The sequence below is a fragment of the Suricata suricatta genome, chromosome 12, assembly GCF_006229205.1.
Source record: "Suricata suricatta isolate VVHF042 chromosome 12, meerkat_22Aug2017_6uvM2_HiC, whole genome shotgun sequence".
In the NCBI taxonomy this organism is placed as follows: Eukaryota; Metazoa; Chordata; class Mammalia; order Carnivora; family Herpestidae; genus Suricata; species Suricata suricatta.
Genome location: NC_043711.1, coordinates 49,851,496 through 49,873,239, shown reverse-complemented (window position 1 = coordinate 49,873,239; position 21,744 = coordinate 49,851,496). Strand labels below are relative to the sequence as shown.

General features: G+C 47.0%; 1 protein-coding gene across 6 annotated transcripts in view; it reads right to left on the bottom strand.

Annotated features, from left to right (window-relative positions):
* IRAK2 (interleukin 1 receptor associated kinase 2) overlaps positions 1–19,672 on the bottom strand; it is a 61,398-nt gene extending 41,726 nt beyond the window's left edge. For 4 of the 6 annotated variants that reach the window (XM_029917230.1, XM_029917231.1, XM_029917235.1 and 1 more), the window contains exons 1-2: positions 19,491–19,672; positions 9,945–10,127 (exon numbers count right to left, since the gene is read on the bottom strand). In XM_029917230.1, the coding sequence (XP_029773090.1) occupies positions 9,945–10,127; positions 19,491–19,584 (277 nt within the window). In that variant the 5' untranslated portion in view covers positions 19,585–19,672. The remainder of the gene's footprint in view (positions 1–9,944; positions 10,128–19,490) is intronic. The other 2 variants (XM_029917228.1, XM_029917229.1) reach the window with 1 other exon arrangement.
* Between the last annotated feature and the right edge of the window lie 2,072 nt (positions 19,673–21,744).

The window sequence follows — 21,744 nt, the reverse complement described above, 5'->3', positions numbered from 1 at the left end:
AGCTACGAGAATGTAAGAGGCAGCACTGGACTTTAAAAAAACCAGTCTTTGTTGTGTTGAACAACTGAGATTTCAGGGTTTAACTGAGACTGCAACGTAACCTAGCCTATCCTGGTCAACGGATGATCTCAAAGTGTTCAAAACTTGCAACCTTGAGGGACCTAGTTACGATAGCCTAGCACAGAGCAGGAGCTCGGCAAATGGCTGCTCCTGTTACTCCAGCTCTTTTCCTCCCTAAAAAAACTGGGACTGGGGGTGCCTGGGTGGCCCAATGGGTTAAGCGTCTGACTTTGGTTCATGTCATGATCTCACGGTTCATGAGTTCGAACCCCGCATAGGGGTTGCTGCTGTCAGTGCAGAGCCTGCTTTGATCCCCTCTCTCTCTCACTCTCACTCATGCTCTCTGCACCCCTACTCACTTGTGGCCTCTCTGTCTCAAAAATAAATGAACTTTTTTTTAAAAAAATCAGGAACTGATTTAGATGCACAGCATACACCCTCTGTTCATTCTCACACAGCTCCCAAAATCCCACAGTGATTAAAGCCTTGCTTTGTTCCAGGGTGGTGGCTGGTGTGTGGAAGGTCAGATGATCTGTCCTGAGCCACACAGCAGTAACTCTTTAAAAACCTACCAGTCTCTTCTGTTTTGCAGTTTCCTAGTTTTATGAGAAAAATAGATGGGGCAGTATGTGTGCCTATTTTTCAGAGGGGAAAAGTGAGACCTGATACCTACCATCTAGTGACCTACCCCGGTAGGGTGTTATGTCCCGATCCCAGCCCTTTGCTTACTAACAATGTGGCTCTGGGCATGTTAGGTAATCCCTGGGCCTCAGTTTCCACATCTATAAAATGGGGATAATAAGATTTGTGAGACTAGATGCCTGCCTGGCACATATTAGGTGCTAAATACAAGTTATAACTAGACGCCAGATGGGCAGACTCCTGGCCTGGGGGGATCCTGGCCAAACACGGCAACTTCTCGGGGCAATTTGCCAGTGTTTTGAATCCTGTCATGTTTTACTATTCCCTAGTAGTTGGAAAAGGGCAGATACTGGGAGGCCTTCCAAGGGAGCAAATCCAGGAGCCCCTTCTGGCCCTTGCAACAGCCCAGGCTCTTTCAGAAAGGGATTGTTCTCTTCTGTTTCCTTTTCAGTAGTGGCCAAAAATTCCCCATTCAGTGAGAGCCCAGCTCCAGGAAGGAAATGACTTTGGCTGAGATGCCAAACCCGAAGTTAGAAATTGTCCAGGTTGCACAACCAAAACAAAACGTGAAAATTGCAAAAGTCAAAAGAAAACTCTCAGAGGACGGTAGCAGCAGGAAGAAAAGATTCTAGAAGCTTTTTGCTCTCCTGCTCAGAATCTCGCACCTGGAACCTCACAGACCCCTATTCCACGTAGCAGACAGAACAATGGGCACACCCCAGGGATGAGCCCTCCAAAATCTTCCCTTCGCTCCCTGAGAAAGCAGACTCCTGACCATGGTCTCTGAGGCCTTGGGCGGCCTGCCCCTGCCCGCTGCGCCCTCCCCAGTCTCAGTCCACCGCACTCACACTGTCCTTTAGCTGAGGCCTCCGCCACCTCTCTCTGGGTCCTCACACATCACTCCTCCCCACCTCCAGGCCTCTGCACGCACTGCGTCCTCTGCCTAGAAACACCTGCGAGGTCCCTCGCTCACAAGGTCCGTTCACTTCCTCGGGGGAAGTGCCCCCTGTTTAGATCCAATCCTGCCCTGTCATGCTATCACCCACCTGCACTTCTCTGAACACGCACACTGCAGTTGGTTATGGTCCCTGTGTCATTGTCCCATCAGTATTTGTCTCCCACGCTACACTGTCGGCTCCTTGTGGTCTGGGATCCCAACTGTATTTTTTTTAATAGTCTTCATTGCTGTATCCCTAGCGTCTAGTGTAGTGCAGCCGCTGGATAGACATTTCTTTAGTTCATGATTGACTCTTGCTGGCTTCCATGTATCCAACTCGCTGTGAGGAGGAATGAGTGAGGATTTTCTCTCCCAGGCGAAGTTTGCCTGGCTTCCAGCCCTTTTCCTCAGAGCAACGGCCACCGGATCCTCACCATCCATGCGCTCAGCTCCTAGGCCTGCCTTTGGCAGTACTGAACCAGCTGTAAGCTCGGCAGTGATGATGGCTGGCTCGCCTTCAGTTGGAAGCCACATCTCCAATTCTTTGGCCTCTGCCTTGATTCCTGCTCCTATGCACACAAGATGCTAGAACTTGGGCTCTGCAGCCTGGCTCATAGTTCCCTCCCCCGGCTCATAGACTGGAAAAGTACCTCGCAGGGGTAGGACCTTCATGTTTTGAGCCCCAGGCTGATGATCAGTGTTGAGCCCCTGGGACAGACTCTTCTGATGCTGAATTGTTGCCCTTACCATAAATTCTGCCCCTGATCCCCACCCACCCCCTGTCTCTCCATCATGAGGCTCCTCTGAAATGCCCAGCAATTTTACCAGGGTCACCATTCCCTAGAGCAGTGATTCCCACAGTGTGTTGGTTCCGTGGGATTATTTACAAGTATCACATCACATATAAAAGGAAAACATTGGCCCAAATGGCCTTTGCTACAGGATTTATCAGAAGCTTAATATGATGGTTTACATTGTGAATCTCCAAAGGTAGGGGCCACTGAGGAAGCATACAGGATTGCCCAAGTTTCGTGATTCATGAACTTTTGGTTTGCAGTGGGTGTATCCTGCTGGAGTCCGTTTCTGAGGCACGTGGTTTGGGAAATGCTACTCTAGACTATGATTTGCCCTGCAGGTGCCCTGTACACAGAGTACTTTCCCCATCACAAGACATCTGTCAACCAGGACACAAGGACGGCTTTCCCCTGCCTGTCCTGACTCAGTGGTCAGGGCTTCACCCAAGAGCCAGCTCTGCCCTGTGGGCTTAGCAGAGCCTGGAACTGTAACAACATCGCTGGAGGACTACTTTCCAACTGGTCTTCACCCAAAGCCAGGAGGTGAAAGTGGACAGAACAGGGTGAGAAAGGGCAAGAGAATGGACAACTCCATCTGACACAGTGGAGAATCAATAGGCGTGGCCTAGAGCTGATCAAAAAAGAACCAGAAATGTTAGGATGTTAATTAAATGTTACAAAAGCAATCGACTGAGGAACAAAAAAATTGTGATATAAATGCATTAGAAAGGGAGAGAAGTTGTGTTTAAGCCAAATCCTCTTTTAGGAAGTTAATGGATAATATTAAAATTAATAAATATGAAAAGGACAAAAAATAAACTTTGTATGTTGCATTAAAAAAAAGTATGGGGTGCCTGGGTGGCTCAGTAAGTTGGGTGTCCAACTTTGGCTCGGGTCACGATCTCACAGTTCGTGGGTTCGAGCCCTGTGTCAGGTTCTGTACTGAAAGCTTGCTCAGAGGCTGGAGCCTGCTTTGGATTCTGTGTTTCCTTCTCTCTCTGCCCCTCCCCCACTCGCGCTCTGTCTCACTCTCTCTCTCAAAAAAAATGGACCAAAAAAAATTTTTTTTTAAGTTTGTGGGGTACGTGTGTGGTTCAGTTGGTTAGGGATCGACTCTTGATTTCAATTCAGGTCATGATCTCACAGCTTGTGAGTTCAAGCCCCGTGTCAGGCTCTGTGCTGACAGCTCAGAGCTTGGAGCCTGCTTCAGATTCTGTGTCTTCCTCTTTCTCTCTCCCTCCCCTGTGTGAGCTCTCTCGCGTGCTCTCTCTCTCTTTCTCAAAAATAAACATTTTTTAAATTTTTAATTAAAAAATAAAAATAAATATGAAAAGGTCAGTATAAGCACATTATTTAGGTAGTACCAATATGGCAAAGAATGCCCATGCCCCTCATCTTCCCACATTCTAGAAGTTTTAGGTAGATATATAGTTGCCTGGCTACTTCCCAGGCCAACAGGAAGCAGGCTGTGCAAGCCGAGGAGCCAGCCCTCCCTAAGGGCAGACTCTCCTCAGTTCCCACTTCAGATGAGGCCACAGGGAATAATGAACAGGGAGGCCCCCTTGGCCCTGTCCCCACGCAGTGTCTGTCCCCATCTCCCCCCACCATCCCTACCCAGTGCCTGCCCCCATCCCTCACCCCTTCATAAAACACAGACCCAGATCCTACCCCTGGAGTCTCTGAACCAGCAGATGAGGGGAGACCCAATAATTTGCATTTCTAACAAGGTCAAGGTGATGCTGATGCCTAGAGGTCTGGCATAGTGAGAATCCCTGATCCACCAAGAAGAACAAGGGGACACAGACGGACCCAGCAAGCAGCTTACTTGCCCCGGCCAGGAGGGAGCTTACAACAGCTACAGCTGAGTGACCACAGTGTGTTTCTCACTTCGAATGGGACAGCTGTGATCATGACTTCCTGTTCAGATACCACCACTGGGCTCTGAGTGTGCTGGGGGAAGGGGAGCTGGGGGATGGGGAGCAGGGGACTTTTCTTTGGTGGGGAGGTACTGGACCACTGGGGGCTGATCCTGGGACTACACATCACCCACAGTTGGGCCTTGAGCTAAAGGACCTCTGGACTGTCTCTCTTGGGGAAAGAGTGAGCATGTTTTAGGTGTGGAAAGACAGGTATAAATGGGTATTTGGGTAGCCCAAAGGGGAAAATTCTAGGGAGAATGCTGTCCCTCCAATATTTATTCCCTCCTCCTCTAGAAGAATAGAAGCATTAGTTATGCACACAACCTCCTGGCTACAGAGTACATTTCCCAGTCTCCCCAGCAACTAGGTGCTATCAGGTGACTAGGTCCTGGCCGACAGCTTGGAAGGCAAGTTAGGTGTGTGACTTACTTAAGCACTGTAGTCTGCCCTTAGTAACAGCAGTGAGCCAGAAATGTTCATACAGACAGCCACCAAGAAATGGGCTCCAAGAATAAAAAGGGGTTGACGCTGGTAAACAAATTTGCCAGAGGAATGGGTAGTTTGGTAGTGAGCCTTCCATACTAATTTATTCTAATACTTTAAGACATTTTTTTAAATGTTTATTTATTCTGAGAGGGAGGTGAGGGGTAGAGAGATGGGGGGTGGTGCGGATGGAGGATCTGAAGCAGGCTCTGTGCTGACATCAGAGAGCCCGATGCGGGGCTTGAACGCAGGAACCATGAGATTGTGACCTGAGCAGAAGTTGGATGCTTAACCTACGGAACCACCCAGGTACCCCTATTCTAATTCTTATCACATTTAATGTCAGCAGTTTGACACATAGAATAACAATGGTCTTGGCAATGAAGGCCAAGAAAATATCAAGGAACAGAGTCCCACAGACCCAGGTCTTTACACAGTCAGAAGGGCAGCCACCCGCAATACTTGATTTCAAGAGACTAGATGTAACGTGGGCCCCAGGGGACCCCACACACTGCCCTTCAGTTCAAGCACAATCTTTAGAAGGCCTCTGTTAAATGCAAATATAGTGCCTGGAGATACAAATACAAATACAGTCTCTAAGGAAGCCAATTTATACTTGGGACCTCTGGTGTGTGTGTGCGTGCGGTTTCCAAGCATGGCTCTATCAAATCTATTCTAAAAGCCCTTTAAGAAGTGGTAGGCAGAAGTAAGGTTCTCAAACTGCCGGAAGCAGCTAATCAAGTTTATAAGCGATCTTCCTCAAGCCAATGCAAAATATGGTTTAACTAAGTTATGATTAGGGAAGGGAAAAGGGCTTTGATGAGTCGGAATACAGACAATTAAAACGCTCCACACATATAGAATGTGTCCTCTATGTTTACCCCCCAAAAAGGGGCAGAGATTTGTGGTACTTTTTTTTAACAAATGAAAAACATAAGATCCAGAAAGGGGAAGTGTCCTTCCTGAGAACACAAAACAATCATAAAAACACAACCAGACTCTCCGAACAGCTGGGAGGGCGGGGGTGTTGTGGATGGGGAAACAAGCTTTAGTCTCTCTTCCTCAAGGGTTAAGGGGAAGAGAGAAGAGATTTGAGGGACAAAGGTAGACTCTCACAGTCCTCACAGGTTGGGGGCACCAGACCAGGAAAGCAGGGGTCTGAGGAAAATTCTAAACAGAGGAGAGGCTGACAGAAAAAGTACCACTGTTGCCTGGAAGCCCAAACACCGGGTTCAGTGAAGTTTCCATGAGAAACGCTAAGCATGAGGGCGCTGGAGCCAGACACGCCTGGGTGTGGCCGCCATCTCTACGGCGACCAGACTTGTGCCCCTGGGGGAGTCACTTAGCCATTCTTGGCCTCAGTTTCCTCAGGTGGAGAAGGGGCTCCTCAGAACACCCATCTCGAGGGGCTGCTGGGAAAAGCAAGCAGCCAGCTCAGTGCCGGCACCCAAAGTGCTCAGTGAGGGACTGGCTGAAAGTCATGTGCTGCAAGGAATGGGTTTCTTTAAATCCGGCATCATATGCTTTGTTGACCTCAAATCGTTAAGAACATGTTTGAGGGGCACCTGGGTGGCTCAGTCAGTTGAGTGTCTGGCTTCGGCTCAGGTCATGATCTCACAGTTAGTGGGTTGAGCCCCACGTCGGGCTCTGTGTGGACAGCTCAGAGCCTGGGGCCTGTCTTCAAATTCTGTGTCTCCCTCTCTCTCTCTGACCCTCCCCTGCTCATGCTGTCTCTCTCCCTCTCTCAAAACTTAAAAAAAAAAAAAAAAAGAACACATTCGAGATTAGTCAACAGGCAGGTTTTGACGTCAATGGTGAGCTGATATGTCCAACCAGAGGCCTGCCTCAATGCCTAGTACTTTTCTGTTTTTGAGACTCAGGACATCCCTGTAATGTCTCGGCCGCTGGGCAGAGACAAAATCAGGGTGGGGTGCAGGCCCCGACCCCACAACCCCTCCCCAGAATGGACTAGGCTGGGGAAGCCAGGGCCCCTAGATTCTGACTACGTTTGATCCAGTGCCATTTCCCCTTGCCTCCAGCAGCCCCCTCCCTCCTGGCCCCTTTGCCAACCCGTTAGGAGTTTATCATTAAATCTCTGAAAAGGTAAAAACTATTTAAGGACATAGCCAATGCTAGTTGGATCTCCACATCTACCTCGTGCCAGGCTCCGGGGCACAGAGAAGCCAGAGCCAGGGTCTGTGCACAGCTAAACAGGGCAGGCGACGGTCAACCAACCAACGAGGCCTGAGGGACAATGGGAGGACAGGGCACCACGAGTGTCCCGAGGGGGCTCAGACATCATCCAGCCCACCCCCACGGGACAAAGGCGGGACCAAGGCCCAGGGGGAAGGGAGGGACTTGCCTACGTAACAATAGGGCTTAGCCGCACTGTGTCACCACCCTACTGTGAAAAAGTGAGCACCCCCCGGCTGACCAGGATAAGGACCCAGCCTTGGGATGGGAGGGGAAGGATGCTGTCTGGCTGGACTAAAGGGAACGCTCTCAGGGCAGAAGGGCTGGCAGGGCAGGGAGGGGGTTCTGAAGTTCCAAAGGCTTGGGGAGCCTGGGAGCTGAGCAGACCACCCTTCCCTAGTCTGAGGAAGATGGTGCTGGACAGACAGGGGCAGCAGCTGTAGAAGTTTAGGGGTGGCCATGTCTTGAGATGTGCCTACTCTTGATATACAAATTACACTGCTGGGGCCTGGGGGCAAGTGACAGCCCAAGTCACATCCTGGTGTGTCACTCTTCGCTGTGTTAGCTGGGTCTTCCCCACAACCTGCCCCCAGGCAGCGAATCCTGCCTTGAGAGAAACAGCCCTTCATCTAATAAGATCTGGTGGATGTGCAGAGCTCTATGTTCCTGGACACCCTAAATCCTGGAAAGTCACTAAGTGGCTAAGGCAAGAGATGGTCCTGCTGTCCCACTAGCCTTCTATGCCCAAGAAGTGACCTACCCCTGCAGTGCACCTGAAATCATTATGGCTGTGGCTTCAGCTCTAGATCCCCTCACCTGCGGGGCCACCCCAAAGTCTCCTCTTGTCCTGCCATCTCCATGGGTAGAGGTTTCTAAGTCCCCAACAATGAGTTCTTTGCTCTAGATCCTACTACCCCTTCTTCCTGAAAGCCTTCCATGATTCTAGAAGGCTTGAGGTGCTGTTGGGAAGGTGCTGAACCTGTGTCTATTGATTCAGCCAGGTTACTCCCAGCCCAGAACCCAGGACAGGCCAAAACCAGGGCCCACACAGGGTCTTCTGCAGGTCTCTGGGGCTCCTCTCTACCTCCCACACCAGCTTTACGCTGGTTCCTTCAAAATCCCGCACTCTCCCTGGGCTCTCTTACCTCAAGTCTTCATATGGCTGCCTTCTTTCCATTCCTCCAATTTCACCTTCTCGGACTGGCCTTCCATGACTCACCTGTTCTAGGAAGCTCTCCTACCTGCTCACTCCAACCTTTCATCTTTATTCATTTTCCTGTCTACTGAGTCTATCTTCATATGACTATGTCCTCCATGAGGACAAAAGACCATCACTTTGCCCATCACTGTAGTCTAGAAACTACGATAGCACCAGGCACTGGTCAGGGGCTCAGAGAGTACCTATTAAAAGACCGGCTTGCTGCCCCACACTGAAGGGGTCTCTTTGGGGATACAAGAAGGGGCAGGGTCTAGTTGGGAGGAGCCATAATCCCCCCTGCCTTCTGCTAAGCATCGGTAGAACACAAGGCACTTGGCATAATTCCACTCCTTCGATTTTACAGCGACTCCTCATGGCAGGGAACGATTATTACCTGCTGACTATGTTCCCACCACCCTAGTAATAGTGGATAGGAGGGAAACTTGGCAATGTTGATACAAATATTTTTTTAAATTTTTTTTTAGAGAAGGAGCATGCACAGGTAGGGAAGGGGCAGATGGAGAGAGAGAAAAGAAGAGAGAGAGAAATGTAAGCAGGCTCCGTGCTGGGTGCAGAGCCTGATGCAGGCTCCATTTCACCACCTTGAAATCATAACCTGAGCCGAAATCAAGAATCGAATGTTTCACCAACTGAGTCACCTACATGCTCCAGTAATATTGGTACAAACATTAATCAAAACTTGGGGTGTCTCGGTTAAATGTCTGACTTCGGCTCAGGTCATGATTACACAGTTTGCGAGTTTGAGCCCCATCTTGGGTTCTGTGCTAACAGCTCAGAGCCTGAAGCTGCTTCAGATTCTGTGTCTCCCTTTCTCTCTGTTCCTCCCCCACTTGCACTCTGTCTCTCTCTCTCTCAAAAATAAATTATTAAAAAAAAATTTTTTTTAACATTAATCAAAACTTAAGGGGCACCTGGGTGGCTCAGTCAGTTGAGTGTCTGACTTTGGCTCAGGTCATGATCTCATGGTTCGTGAGTTCAAGCCTCACATCAGGCTGACTGCTGTTGGCGCAGAGCCGACTCTGGATCCTCTATGCCCATCTCTCACTCTGCCCCTCCACTGCTTGTCCTCCTTCACTCTCTCTCAAAAATAAATAAACATTTAAAGCAATACATATAAAAATAATAAAATAAAATTATTTTTAAAAACTTAAAATACAAGGTTTACCAGATGGCTCAGTCAGTGGAGCATAAAACTAACTCTTGGTCTTGGGGTTGTGGGTTTGAGCCCCACACTGGGTGTAGAGATTGCTCCAAACATAAAATCTTAAAAAAAAACAAGTGGTTGTAGATACCATATATATGCTTGCCCATGCACAGAAAACTTCCAGTAAGATAGGCCAGGAATTGTTAATAGTGGTTCCTTTCTTGGGGTGTAAAACTGAGAAACAGGATGAGAACATAAATCTTTTTTTACTGTAGACTTTTTTGGATTTTTAGGGATAGCTATCTTTTTTATTGTTCTTTTTAAATTTATTTTTGGAATAGAGAGGTAGACTTTGAAAGGTACAAAAGAACTTAGAGAAAAGTCTCTCTCCAATAGCTGTTTCCCTGGCCACCCAACAGCTCTCCCAGCGGTAAATTCTTAGTGGGACGGTAAATCCTTTCATTTACATTTTTTCCAAAGTTTCAAGGCCGGATGGTGCGGCTCATGCAGAAGCCGCCGGCGGGCAGCTGCACAGGCCACCTGGGGTACTCACAGTTGAGGATGATCTGGGCGGCGCGGTAGAGCTGCAGGCGACACAGAAGGTCCACCAGCTGCTGGACGGTGGCCTGCCGCATGCCCCACCACCACAGAAGCTCCCGCGTGATGCTCACACCCTGCACCCGCTCCATCGCCTTGATCTTCCGCAGCTGGGTCAGGTCTGTGATCACATACGAGGCTGGAAGGCAAGCGAGAGGCTCCGCTTAGAGTCAGAAGGGCAGCACCTCCACCAGAGGGTCACCAGGCTAGCCTTTGTCGGCAGTATCTTCTCACTCGCTCCCCTTTACACCTGAAATCCCATGTCGAGCCACAGACAGCCCGAGCTCTAGTGCTGGGTCCGCCTGATACTCCCGGACTGGCGCTTCAACACCAGAGTGTAAATATGAACTTCACAGCCACAGAGAACTTAGGAGAGAGCCCACTGGACAGGAGGGTCAGGGCCCTTGAGCTTGAGCTGCCTATTTGCTTTGGGCAAGTCACTTCGCTGGTAGGAACCTCAGTTTCCTCAGCTGTAAGAGGAGGCAGGTAATACAACCTCTCTTGCCTCCCCTGATAGAACAGAAGCTCCGTGTAAACAGGGAGTGTTATCGGTTCCGTCCACTGTAAGATCCCGGAACAGAGAACAGCACCTGGCACACAGTGGGGGCAAGGCCAGGACCGGGGCGAGGCAAAGGAGGTACTCAGGGCAGAACTGAAGGAGGTGTTCACTCTCAGGGATGATCTCAGAAGCTGGAGAAGTAGCTGGAAAGTAGGTGCCTCCTTAAATTTTGCCCTGGGCACCTCCTTCTCCTCACCCCTAAGTCCTACCCCTGAAGCAGGGGAGAGGGGATAATGAATGAATGAATGAATGAATGAACGAATGAATGAACTAAGGAACAAATGAACCCATGACCCAGCATCCTCATGGAACTGTTACAGGGATCAAGAGGGCCCATGCATCTCAGTTAAGCATCTGATTTCAGTTCAGGTCACAATCTCACAGTTCATGAGTTTGAGCCCAGCATCAGATTCTGTGCTGACCGCTCAGAGCCTGGAGCCTGTTTAAGATTCTGGGTCTTCCTCTCTCCCTGCCCCTCCCCTGCTCACATTCTGTATCTCTCTCTCAAAAATAAACACTAAAAAAAAAAAACACTAAATGAAAAAACAAATATAAAAATAAAAAAAACACAATAAAAAACAAAACAAAAAAAAAGAAAAAAGAAATATATAAATACGTAAATAAAAGCGTCCAACTCTTGATTTCAGCTCAATTCATGGTCTTGTGGTCCCTGAGTTCAGGCCCTGCATTGGGCTCTGCCCTCACAGTACAGAGCCCGCTTAGGATTCTCTCTCTCTCCTCTCTCTGCACCCCCTCAAAAATAAATATATGGGGCACCTGGGTGGCTCACTTGGTTAAGCATCCAACTTCGGCTCAGGTCATGATCTTACAGTCTGTGGTTTCAATCCCCGCATCAGGCTCTGTGCAAACAGCTCAGAGCCTGGAGCCCGCTTCAGATTCTGTGTCTCCCTCTCTCTCTGCCCCTCCTCCACTCATGCTTTGTCTCTCTCTCTCTTTCTCTCAAAAAAAAAAAAAAGACATAAAAAAATAAATATATAAATAACTTTTAAGGAATAAAAATATTTAAAAAAAAGAGCCCATGTATCTACAAAAGCACTTTGCCAACTCTAAAACACTATGAAATTTGCAGGTAGCTGATACTGCAATACTAAATATAAAGCATTCCACCTTTCCATTTTGCATTATAAATTAATGGTCCTCCGCTAAAGAAAACTTGGGAAACAAAGGGGAAAAGAACACCAGTGTAAAATGTTACACAGCATCCCACTAGGGTACTTTCTCTTTCCAAAACTCTCCCCTCCCCTTCTAGATGCACTTGTTGCTGGACTTTTACATTTACTCTCATTTACTAATATTGTACCATAAGCATTTTCCAAGTTGTTACAAAGTCTTCATAAATGGCATTTTGAATGGTCCCATATATTCCACTGAATTGATTAACGTGAAGGAGGCTTTTTTCCCCCTTAAGCAGGAATAAAATAATCATGCTTCAGTTCTAGATTTTCAGAAATCATGGAATAGGAATCCATATGAATATCAGGTCATTCATTCATTCGGCAAAACATTACCGAGCAGTTCTGTGCTCTAAGCCTGTAACAAGCTTCAGCGATACTGTGGTAAGTAAAGCAGAAGCCCATGGAGATTTCTGTTTGAAAAATACAAACGTAAGTGAACTGAGTGGGGAGGAGGAGGCAAGAGATGACTACATTAAAGGCCTCGAAGGCCGGGCTCTAGAGTTTGGACTTGATCCTAGGAGCCAGAGGCACTACGGAAGACCTCAGAGCCAGGGAGTGATATGGTCACATGGCACAATCCCCTCCCTCTGGTGGAACGGGAAAGATTGAGGCAGCGTCAATCTCTCTTGCCGAGAGAAAGCCAGTTAGGGATGGAAAGTTCTCAGTTGCAACTTTAGTCACTGGAAACTCCAGGCCAGATTCCTGGTCAGTAGGAAGTGACGTCAGCAGGGCCAGGGGCTGCTTCAAGAAGTCAAGAGAAAAAAGTGGAGGGAAGAGGAAGGAACACCACCCCCGCACCCTCTGCCTGCCCCCTTACCTATGTACCCTGCTGCTCACCACCCTGCCTCCCACCCTTCAGAGGCAGCAATTGAGTGGGAAAAAGAGAAGCCCGGTGTGATGTTCCACCACACCTTTGTGGGGTGCGCTTTCCTTACAGGCGACACAAGAGAAATAGGAACCAAGTCCTGCGGTGCCTTGCACTTTGCACATTTCCATGAAAGTGATGTATCTTAACACATTAACCTATCAGCATCTAACCAGGCCCTGAAAACAGGGTCAAGGCAAGATAGAGATCTTGGGGGAATGAGTCACTGACCAGGGCCCTGCTAAATTCCCAACTCTGTTCTCAGCACACACATGAAATACTTGGTCATTATAGATTTGGCCAACAGGACGAAATCAAAGTCTCCACCATCATCCCACTTGGAAGACCCCAAGAAAAGCACTGGACATACTTTTGCTTCTAATCTTCCAAATTTTTCTACAGATATAAAAATACATATTTATATCAGCAAGAGAGGAAAATGGTGGTTCAGGCCCTAGATTTTGGATTCTGAGGCCAGGTTCAAATCCTATTCTGCTATTTACTTTGCTGTGTACTTAGAAAGGCCCTTCGCCTCTTCCTGTGCCTCAGTTTCTTCATCTGCAAATGAGGATAACAATAGCACCTGCCTCAGAAATTGTTGCCAGGATCAGATTAGTCATATATACAGATGTACTTGAGATAATGCTTCATTATATAGTAGAAAGTGTAAGTGTCAATTGTAATTATTAAACCATCTACATTCTATGCAAACCTGATTTTGCCCCTCTGGTTAAGACCACAGGGGACCATCCCTCCAGGTCTGAGTCCCCGAATCCTGCAGTTCACCTGAGAGTAGAAAGCCTTGCTCCGTGCTCAAAGCCCTCTGGAACAGATACGACGCAGCCTCCTGAAACGATCCACCTCCTAGGGTGAGGTGATCCTTGTCAGGACTGACGGCACTCCTCCATGGCTAAGAGGAGAAAACGCTAACGACCCTAACATTTCCCCTAAGCCTCTGGCAACTCACTCCCATTTTGTAGATGAGGACACAGAAAGCTTAGCTAGAGGGAGTCACTGGCCCAAAATCACACAACTAGGCAGGGACAAAGCAGGGCTGTGTGCGAAGGCTAGCCCACTTATGAGTAAGATGCAGAGCAGGCCAACAAAGGAACTCCTGGCCCTCCGGCCCCTTGGAAAACACCTGGGTGGATGAAGCTGTAAGAAGCCTGTTTTCCCCTGAGACCAAAAATGGATGCTGCTGTCATCATAGGGAAATGAACAGGAAGTGGCCACAACATTTCCCAACAGTTGGCAAATCCAAAGAGCATGCACATGCGGCCATGTGATTTTCTAAATCACCTGACAAAGGATCACCCCACCCCACACACCCCTAGTACCACAATCTGGCCTAAAGGATTATCTTTTTTATTTTTTTAAGTTTATTATTTATTTATTTTGAGAGAGAGAGAGGCAGAGAGAAAGGGAGAGAGAGAGAATCCCAAGCAGGCCCTGCACAGTTAGTGCAGGGCTCAATGTGAGTCTTGAACTCACAAACCAGGAGATCATGACCTGAGCCAAAACCAAGACTCAAATGCTTAGCTTAACCCACTGAGCCACCCAGGCACCCCCCACCCCTTTTCTTTTCTAAATGACTCACAGAAGCAAAGACTTTTTGGGGCACCTGGGTGGCTCAGTCGGCTGAGCATCCACCTTTGGCTCAGGCCATGATCTTGCAGTTTGTGGGTTCGAGCCCCACATCAGGCTCTGTAATGATAGCTAACTCAGAGCCTGGAGCCTGTCTTCTGATTCTGTGTCTCCCTCTCTCACTGCCTCTCCCCTGCTCACGCTCTCTCTCTCTCTCTCTCTCTCTCTCTCAAAAATAAATAAGTAAGTAAATAAATAAATAAATAAATAAATAAAGCAAAGACTCTTTAGAGATGGAAGGACAATGGGGATCCCTGGTTCTGATGAAAGGAAGCCAGACACTGCTGAGGCCCGGCAAAGAGCAGCTAAATGGGAGGCACAGCTAGCTCCCAGCCCAGAGAGCCCCAATCCAACATGAGAGCAGACTGACCATGGGCTCACAACCAATTCAGTGGGGCGAAAAGTGCACATGCCCCACGTCCTCGCCATTCCTACATCCTTCAGCTCATTATTTGTTCAAGTGGCCACTGAATGTCTGCCCACTGGCACTGTTCTAGACTCTGGGAATACAGGAGTGAACTAGATGGGTGGGGTCTCTGCACTCACGGTGCTGACATTCTCCAGGGAGAGAGAGACATAAATAAATAAGAAACAAGGTAATATCAAAGTACGTTAAGTGGAACAGAGGAAAGAAAACACAGTGGTGGTATGGAGTAACTGCGGGGCAGGGTATGCCTCTGGAATAGGTGAAGTATGAACTGACACCGGAAGGACTATCGCCCCCCCAAAAAATGTCAGTATCCTAAACCCCAAAACCTGTGAATATGGTACCTTACATGACAAAAGCTACCTTGCAGATGGGCTGATGGGAAGGGTTCTGAGAAAGGATTATCTGGATGATCCAAGTGGACCTAATGTAATTACAAGGGTCCTTATAAGAGGAAGGCAGCAGTGTCTGATGCAAAGAAGATATAGTAACAGAAGCAGAGGTCAGAGGGAGATTAGGGGATGCTTTATTGTTGGCTTTGAAGGTAGACGGAGAGGCCACAAGCCAAGGGATGCAGGCAGCCTCTAGAAACTGATACATTTAGGCAAGAAAATAAATTCTCAGTTCCTCAAAAAATTAAAAATAGAACTATTCTACAATCCAGCAATTGCACTACTAGGTATTTATCCAGGAGACACGGGTGTGCTGTTTCAAAGGGGCACATGCACCCCAATGATTATAGCAGCACTATCAACAATACCCAAAGTATGGAAAGAGCCCAAATGTCCATCGATGGATGAATGGATAAAGAAGACGTGGTATATATATTCAATTGACTATTACTTGGTAATTGAAAAGAGTGAAATCTTCCCATTTGCAACAGCGTGGATGGAACTAGAGGGTATTATATTAAGTGAAATTAGTCAGAGGAAGACAAATATCTATGACTTCACTGGTATGAGGATTTTAAGATACAAAACGGATGAATATAAAGGAAGGAAAGCAAAAATAATATACAAACAGGGAGGGGAACAAAACCTAAGAGACTCTTAAATATGGAGAACAAACAGAGGGTTGCTGGAGGGGCTGTGGGAGGGGGAATGGGCTAAATGGGTGAGGGGCATTAAGGCATCTACTCCTGAAATCACTGTTGCACTCTATGCTAACTAACTTGGCTGTAAACTTAAAAGAAAGAAAGAGAGGAAGGAAGGAAAGAAGGAAGAAAATGAATGCTCTTCTAGAGCATCCAGGAAGAACCCTGCCAACACCTTGATTTTAGAACTTGTGACCTCCAGAATTGTAACATGATAAATGTGTGCTCTTTTTAAGCCATTAAATTTGTGGTAATTTGTTACAGAAGCAAGAGGGAACTAATACAAACTAGAAAGGCAGCCCTGGTGAACACTGAAGGAGGAATGTCCCAGGCAGAGGGACCAGCAAGTACAAAGGCCCTGAGTCTGGACCAAGGAGACCAATGTGGCTGGAGCAGGGTGAGCATGAGCAGGTGTGGAAGGAGAAGCAGCCAGAAGTCAGTGAGGTCAGATTGCAACAGATCGGGAAGGCCTGGTCGAATTTGGATTATCTCTTAAGTCACGATTAGAAGTCTTTGAAGACTTTGAGCAATTCTGGTGTCTCCAGGCTCTAAATAAATCAGAGGTATTCCCCAAAGAGGATGTACACAGGGCCAACAAGCACATAAAAAAATACTCAACATCATGAGTCATTAGGGAAATGCAAATCAAATTTACAATGCCATACCATTCACACCTGCTTAGATGGCTACAAGTGAAAAGACAGATAATAACAAGTGTTGGGGAGGACATGGAGAAATTGGAACCCTCCTACACTGCTAGAGGGATGGTAAAATGGTGCAGCCAATATTGAAAACAGCCTGGCACTTCCTCAAAAGGTTAAATATAGAGTTACCATATGACTCAGTAATTCCACTCCTATGTATCTACCAAGGGAAATGAAAACATACGTCTACATAAAAACTTGTACACGAATATGCATATAAGCATTATTCATAACAGCCACAAGTGGAAAGAACCCAAATGTGAACCCCTTTTACTGGTGAATGGATAATAAACATCATTCAGTAATAAAAAGGAATTAGGCACTCATACATAGCACGACATAGATGAAGCTTGAACACTAATGCTTTATGAAAGAAGCCAATCACCAGGGACTACATGTCATATGATTCCATTTATATGAAATGTCCAGAATAGGTAAGGGCCAAAGTTGAGGAAAATGAGAGGTGTGGAGTACAGGGTTTCTTTTGGGGTCAATGAAAACATAAGACTAACTGTTGAGATGGATATGCTCCTCTGCACATACTAAGCGCCATTGACTTGCACACTTTAGATGACTGAATTGCATGGCATGTGGGTCATATCTCAATAAAGTGGTTTTAAAGAGTCACTGGAGTGGGGTGCCTGGGTGGCTCTGTTGGTTAAGCATCTGACTCTTGATCTTGACTCAGGTCATGATCTTACATTTTATGAATTCCAGTCCCACATCAGGCTCTGTGCTGGCAGTGAGGAGCCTGCTTGGGACTCTCTCCCTCTCTGTCTGCCCCTCCCCTGCTCACTCTCTCTCGCTCAGATTAAATAAACTTTAATTTAAAAAAATAGTCATAGGCATACCTTCCAAATATTTTAGGAACAGAAGTTCCTAAGTGTTTACAGTCCAGACCAACATGGGGGGAAAAAACCCCAAAAAACTAGAGGGAGTCTCTTATACAAAATGTGTCCAGTGCTCAGGAAACATAAAAGTAGATAAGTGACAGGTCATTGGAACAAAGGAACAGTCTAGAAAATCAGGTGGTAAAAGACTCTCTCAGAGATGTCCTGACATGTTAGCAAGGACTACTTCTGGCGAGAGGACAGGGAAGGCTGGAGATCATGAAGAGGAACGACATTTACCTTCCTCTCCACCCGTTGTATTATTTACATTTACAAATGCATGTGTTGCTTTTTCCATTAAAAATAGCTAATAAAAATACAAGCTAAATATAAAACCTAAATCCATGTTGCTAAAGAACATTGCTTGGCAAGGAGAAATACCTGAATATTTTAAGTAAAAAAATAGCATGCTATTAGAATGTGCAAAATGATACAATGTTAGAAAAATGCATGCACATAAATATATTACTATATACTAGAAGGTATAAATCACATAGCACTCTGCTAGCACATAGGAAGAAGGCAGCAAAAGTTGTTGCTGTTTATTATTATCATTATTATTATATTAGCATCCAAATTAGAATGATTATCCCTGAGGGGTGGAATGTGAGCTAATCTTTGTTTCCCATGGTGTTTTTCAATAAGCATGTATTATTTTTGTTACTGGTTTAAAATGGGGTTTCTGAATCTGAGCACTATTGACACTTTGGACCTGATAATTCTATGTGGAGGAGGATGTCCTGTACATTGTAGGATGTTTAGCGACATCCCTGGCCTTTACTCACTGCATGCACCCAGCTGTGACAACCAAAAATGTCTCCAGACATTTGTTTACTAGGGGGCAAAATCACCTCTGGTTGAGAACCACCAGATTAAAATGTATATTATTTGCTCAAACTGATAGATAACACATACATGTTCATTTTATTACTATTCTTTCATTACTATATATATGAAATACATATATGTGGTTGAATACATATATATATGGTTGAATGTATATATATATATATACACACACATATGAATGATTGGATATATATAATACACTCTTGTATAAATGGCACATATCCTAATCTAAATTTGAAAGAAAATATAGAGATTATTTTAAAAATAAAGTGGTACCAGTTACACTGACTTCAAACATCAACATAATTGTTACTACTTCCTTATTACTCACAAGAATCTGACACTTAAGTGTCAGGTGCCCTTTATGTAATTTTCATTACTCACAAGAACCTCCGGTTTACAGATTTAGAAGCTGAGGCTCAGAGAAGTGAAGTAACTTGCGCAAAGTCACCAGCTGAAGGGAGGTGGAGCCTGGAATGCAGACCTCTGCTTGGGAACCGGGGGACCACAAGCGCGCAGCGTCCCCCCGCCCAGATGCCAGGCCCTCAATCAAGCTCAAACAAACACACCAACGGGTTTAGCAACCATTTAGTAACGCCATGCCCGCAGGCAACTTACTCTCTCAATCGGTCTCCACGTCTGTAAAATGGGGTAAGAGAAACATGCACCTGATAGGCCCTTGTGGGAATTCAATGAGATAATCGGTGTCCGCGTCCGCATCCGGGCGGGACGCCCAGTAAGCGCACAGTAACTGCTGATCGCTATTAAGATAAGCTCTACAGGGGCGCCTGGGTGGCTCAGTCGGTTGAGCGTCCGACTTTGGCTCAGGTCATGATCTCACGATTCATGGGTTCGGGCCCCGCATCAGGCTCTGCGCTGACACCGCACTCAGAGCCTGGAGCCTATCTTCAGATTCTGTGTCTCCCTCTCTCTCTGACCTTCCCCTGCTCATGCTGTCTCTCTCTCTCAAAAATAAATAAAACATTAAAAAAAAAAAAAAAGATAAGCTCTACAGTAAACAGCTAAGTCCAGCCAATTACTACTTGGCTACAGATGAACAACAGAAACTTCAAAGATCATCTAACACCTTCCAGACAATCCCCATGGTAGTGGTGAGAGGTGGAGAGTGTCCAGATAGGGGGCGGCGGCCAGCTCGAGGACACACGACGAGGCTCCGGGCCGGAATGGCAGCACCAAGAGGCCCTCGGTTCGGGACCCAGGGAAACAGGGGCGGGCCGCGGGCTGCGCGGCGGGGTCTCCGGGCGGCCCACTCACCGAACTGCATCCAGTCCCACTCGCTGAGCGTGTCCATGTTGCGGCACAGGTCGTCCAGCACCCAGGCGGGCAGCTGGTAGATGTAGCAGGACATGGCTGGGCTCCGGGACCGGCGGGCTGGCGCTCGGGAAACTGGGGCAGCGGCGCGGAGACCAGGCTTCTCAATCCGGGGGCGGGCGGGTCCCAGCCAGCCGGCCACCTCCTCCAGGGAAGTGGGCGGGCCGCGCGCTTGGCACTACCGCCCCCAGCGGCCGCTCCCGGCGCGACACCGCTCCACCTGCTGGACGGACGGTGGGGGGCGGGGGGAGGGGTGGAAGGAGCACGGTCGGAGCTGGGGGTGGAAACTGAGGCCCGGAGTGGGGCGGGAACGCGCTTAAGGACACACGAGGACTTTGGTGGCAGTCCAGGAGGCCTTCTGACTTCAGTCCCGATGCTTTGGGTGCTCCGCCATGTAGAACTCATTCAATAAATATTCTGTTACTTACCTACTATAGGGCAGGTACTGCTCAAGGTATGGGAGATACTCGAGTGGAGAAAACCTACAAACTTTCTTGCTTTCATGGGACTTAAAATCTAGATGGTGGGAGGAGGAAACTAATGATAAGTAATAAGAGTATGTAATAAATAAGTCATGAGGTGTGTTAAAAGGGAAGGTGGTTAAGGGGAATTAGGAATTGAGAGCAAGCAGGGGGCGGACTCTGTTAAACACGGCAGTCAAGACAGACTTTATCATAATAACGGTTAGTGTTTATTGAGCAGCTCCTATGTGCTAGACACTGTTCTAGGTCCTGGGAATACCTGAGGGGGAAAAAAGGACAAAATCCATGCCCTAGAGGAAGATAGACAATAAGCAGAGAAATACTAAATAAGTAAATAACTTAGAACTATAGAAGCTGATAGGTAACATTAGAGAATAAAAGCAGAATGTGATGAAAGACTGGGAATGGCTCATTGAATTATTCATGATCTTAGAAGGTAATAAATCTTAATGGGGGAAAGCAGAATAAGAGGTTTTTCAGGGCAAACTGAATTATTAAGTAGGGTAGGAGGAGAACTTATACGAATAGTGGCTAGTTTGTATTGATATTCACGATGTGCAGACTTCACCTGGGTTATTTTGCATACTCCTCTCAATGATCCTATTAGGTAGGTGTGGTTATTTCTCCCATTCTACAGATGAGGAAACCGAAGTACAGAGAGGTTAAGTAAGTTGCCAAATATCATACAGGCACAAGTGACAGAGCTGGGATTTGAACCCAAACAGTCTGACCACTGGCTACAAACTGCCTCTTTATTATAACTACTACCATTTATCTACACCTATCATGTGCTCTGCATAAACCATTTTCTGTAATTCTCATAAGCATATGCTACAGATAGTATTATTCTCCTTTTTTTGCTGAGAGCGTGTGGCGTGCACATACTCAAGCAGGAGGAGGGGCAGAGGGAGAAGTAGAATCTCAGACAGGCTCCCTGCCCACCACAGAGCCCCAAGAGGGTACTGATCTCACAACCATGAGATCATGACCTGGGCTGAAATCAAGAGTCAGATGCTTAACCAACTGAGACACCCAGACACTCCAGTATTATCCCCTTTCTTTACACAGAAATAGAGAGGTTCCAAGAGATTAGGCAACATCAGTGAGGGCAGATAAACTAGAGTTCCACTTTGTGGCCATAAACTTCAGGCTGCAGAAGAAGGAAACTGAAAGGAAAGTGAGAAGTCGTGGGGGCAAGCCTTGTTTCTGCCACCAACAGGTTTTGTGTCCTGGACAACCCATTTCACTTCTTGAACCTTGCTTTCCACATCTATAAAATGGCACTAATGATTTCTATTGCCTAGAGTTGTGAGCTAGAGAAGTGGATTAAATCAATTTATACAGCCCATATACAGCCTACTCTAGGGGCACCTGGGTGGCTCAGTCAGTTAAGCATCTGCCTTCGACTCAGGTCATGATCTCACAGTTCACAGGTTCGAGCCCCGCGTCAAGCTCTGTGCTGACAGCTCAGAGCCTGGAGCCTGCTTCAGATTCTGTGTCTCCCTCTCTCTCTGAACCTCCCCTGCTTGCACCATCTCTCTCTGTCTCTCAAAAATAAACAAAAAAACATAAAAATTAAAAAAAAAGAATGCCTACTATAGTCTTTCTTGTACAGAGAATAGACTCGAAAGATGGTAGCTGCCATTGATAATATTGAAAAAAGCTCCGGGAAGAGTGCTCCCACAATCCATCAAAGGACAAAGGATCAAAGGACA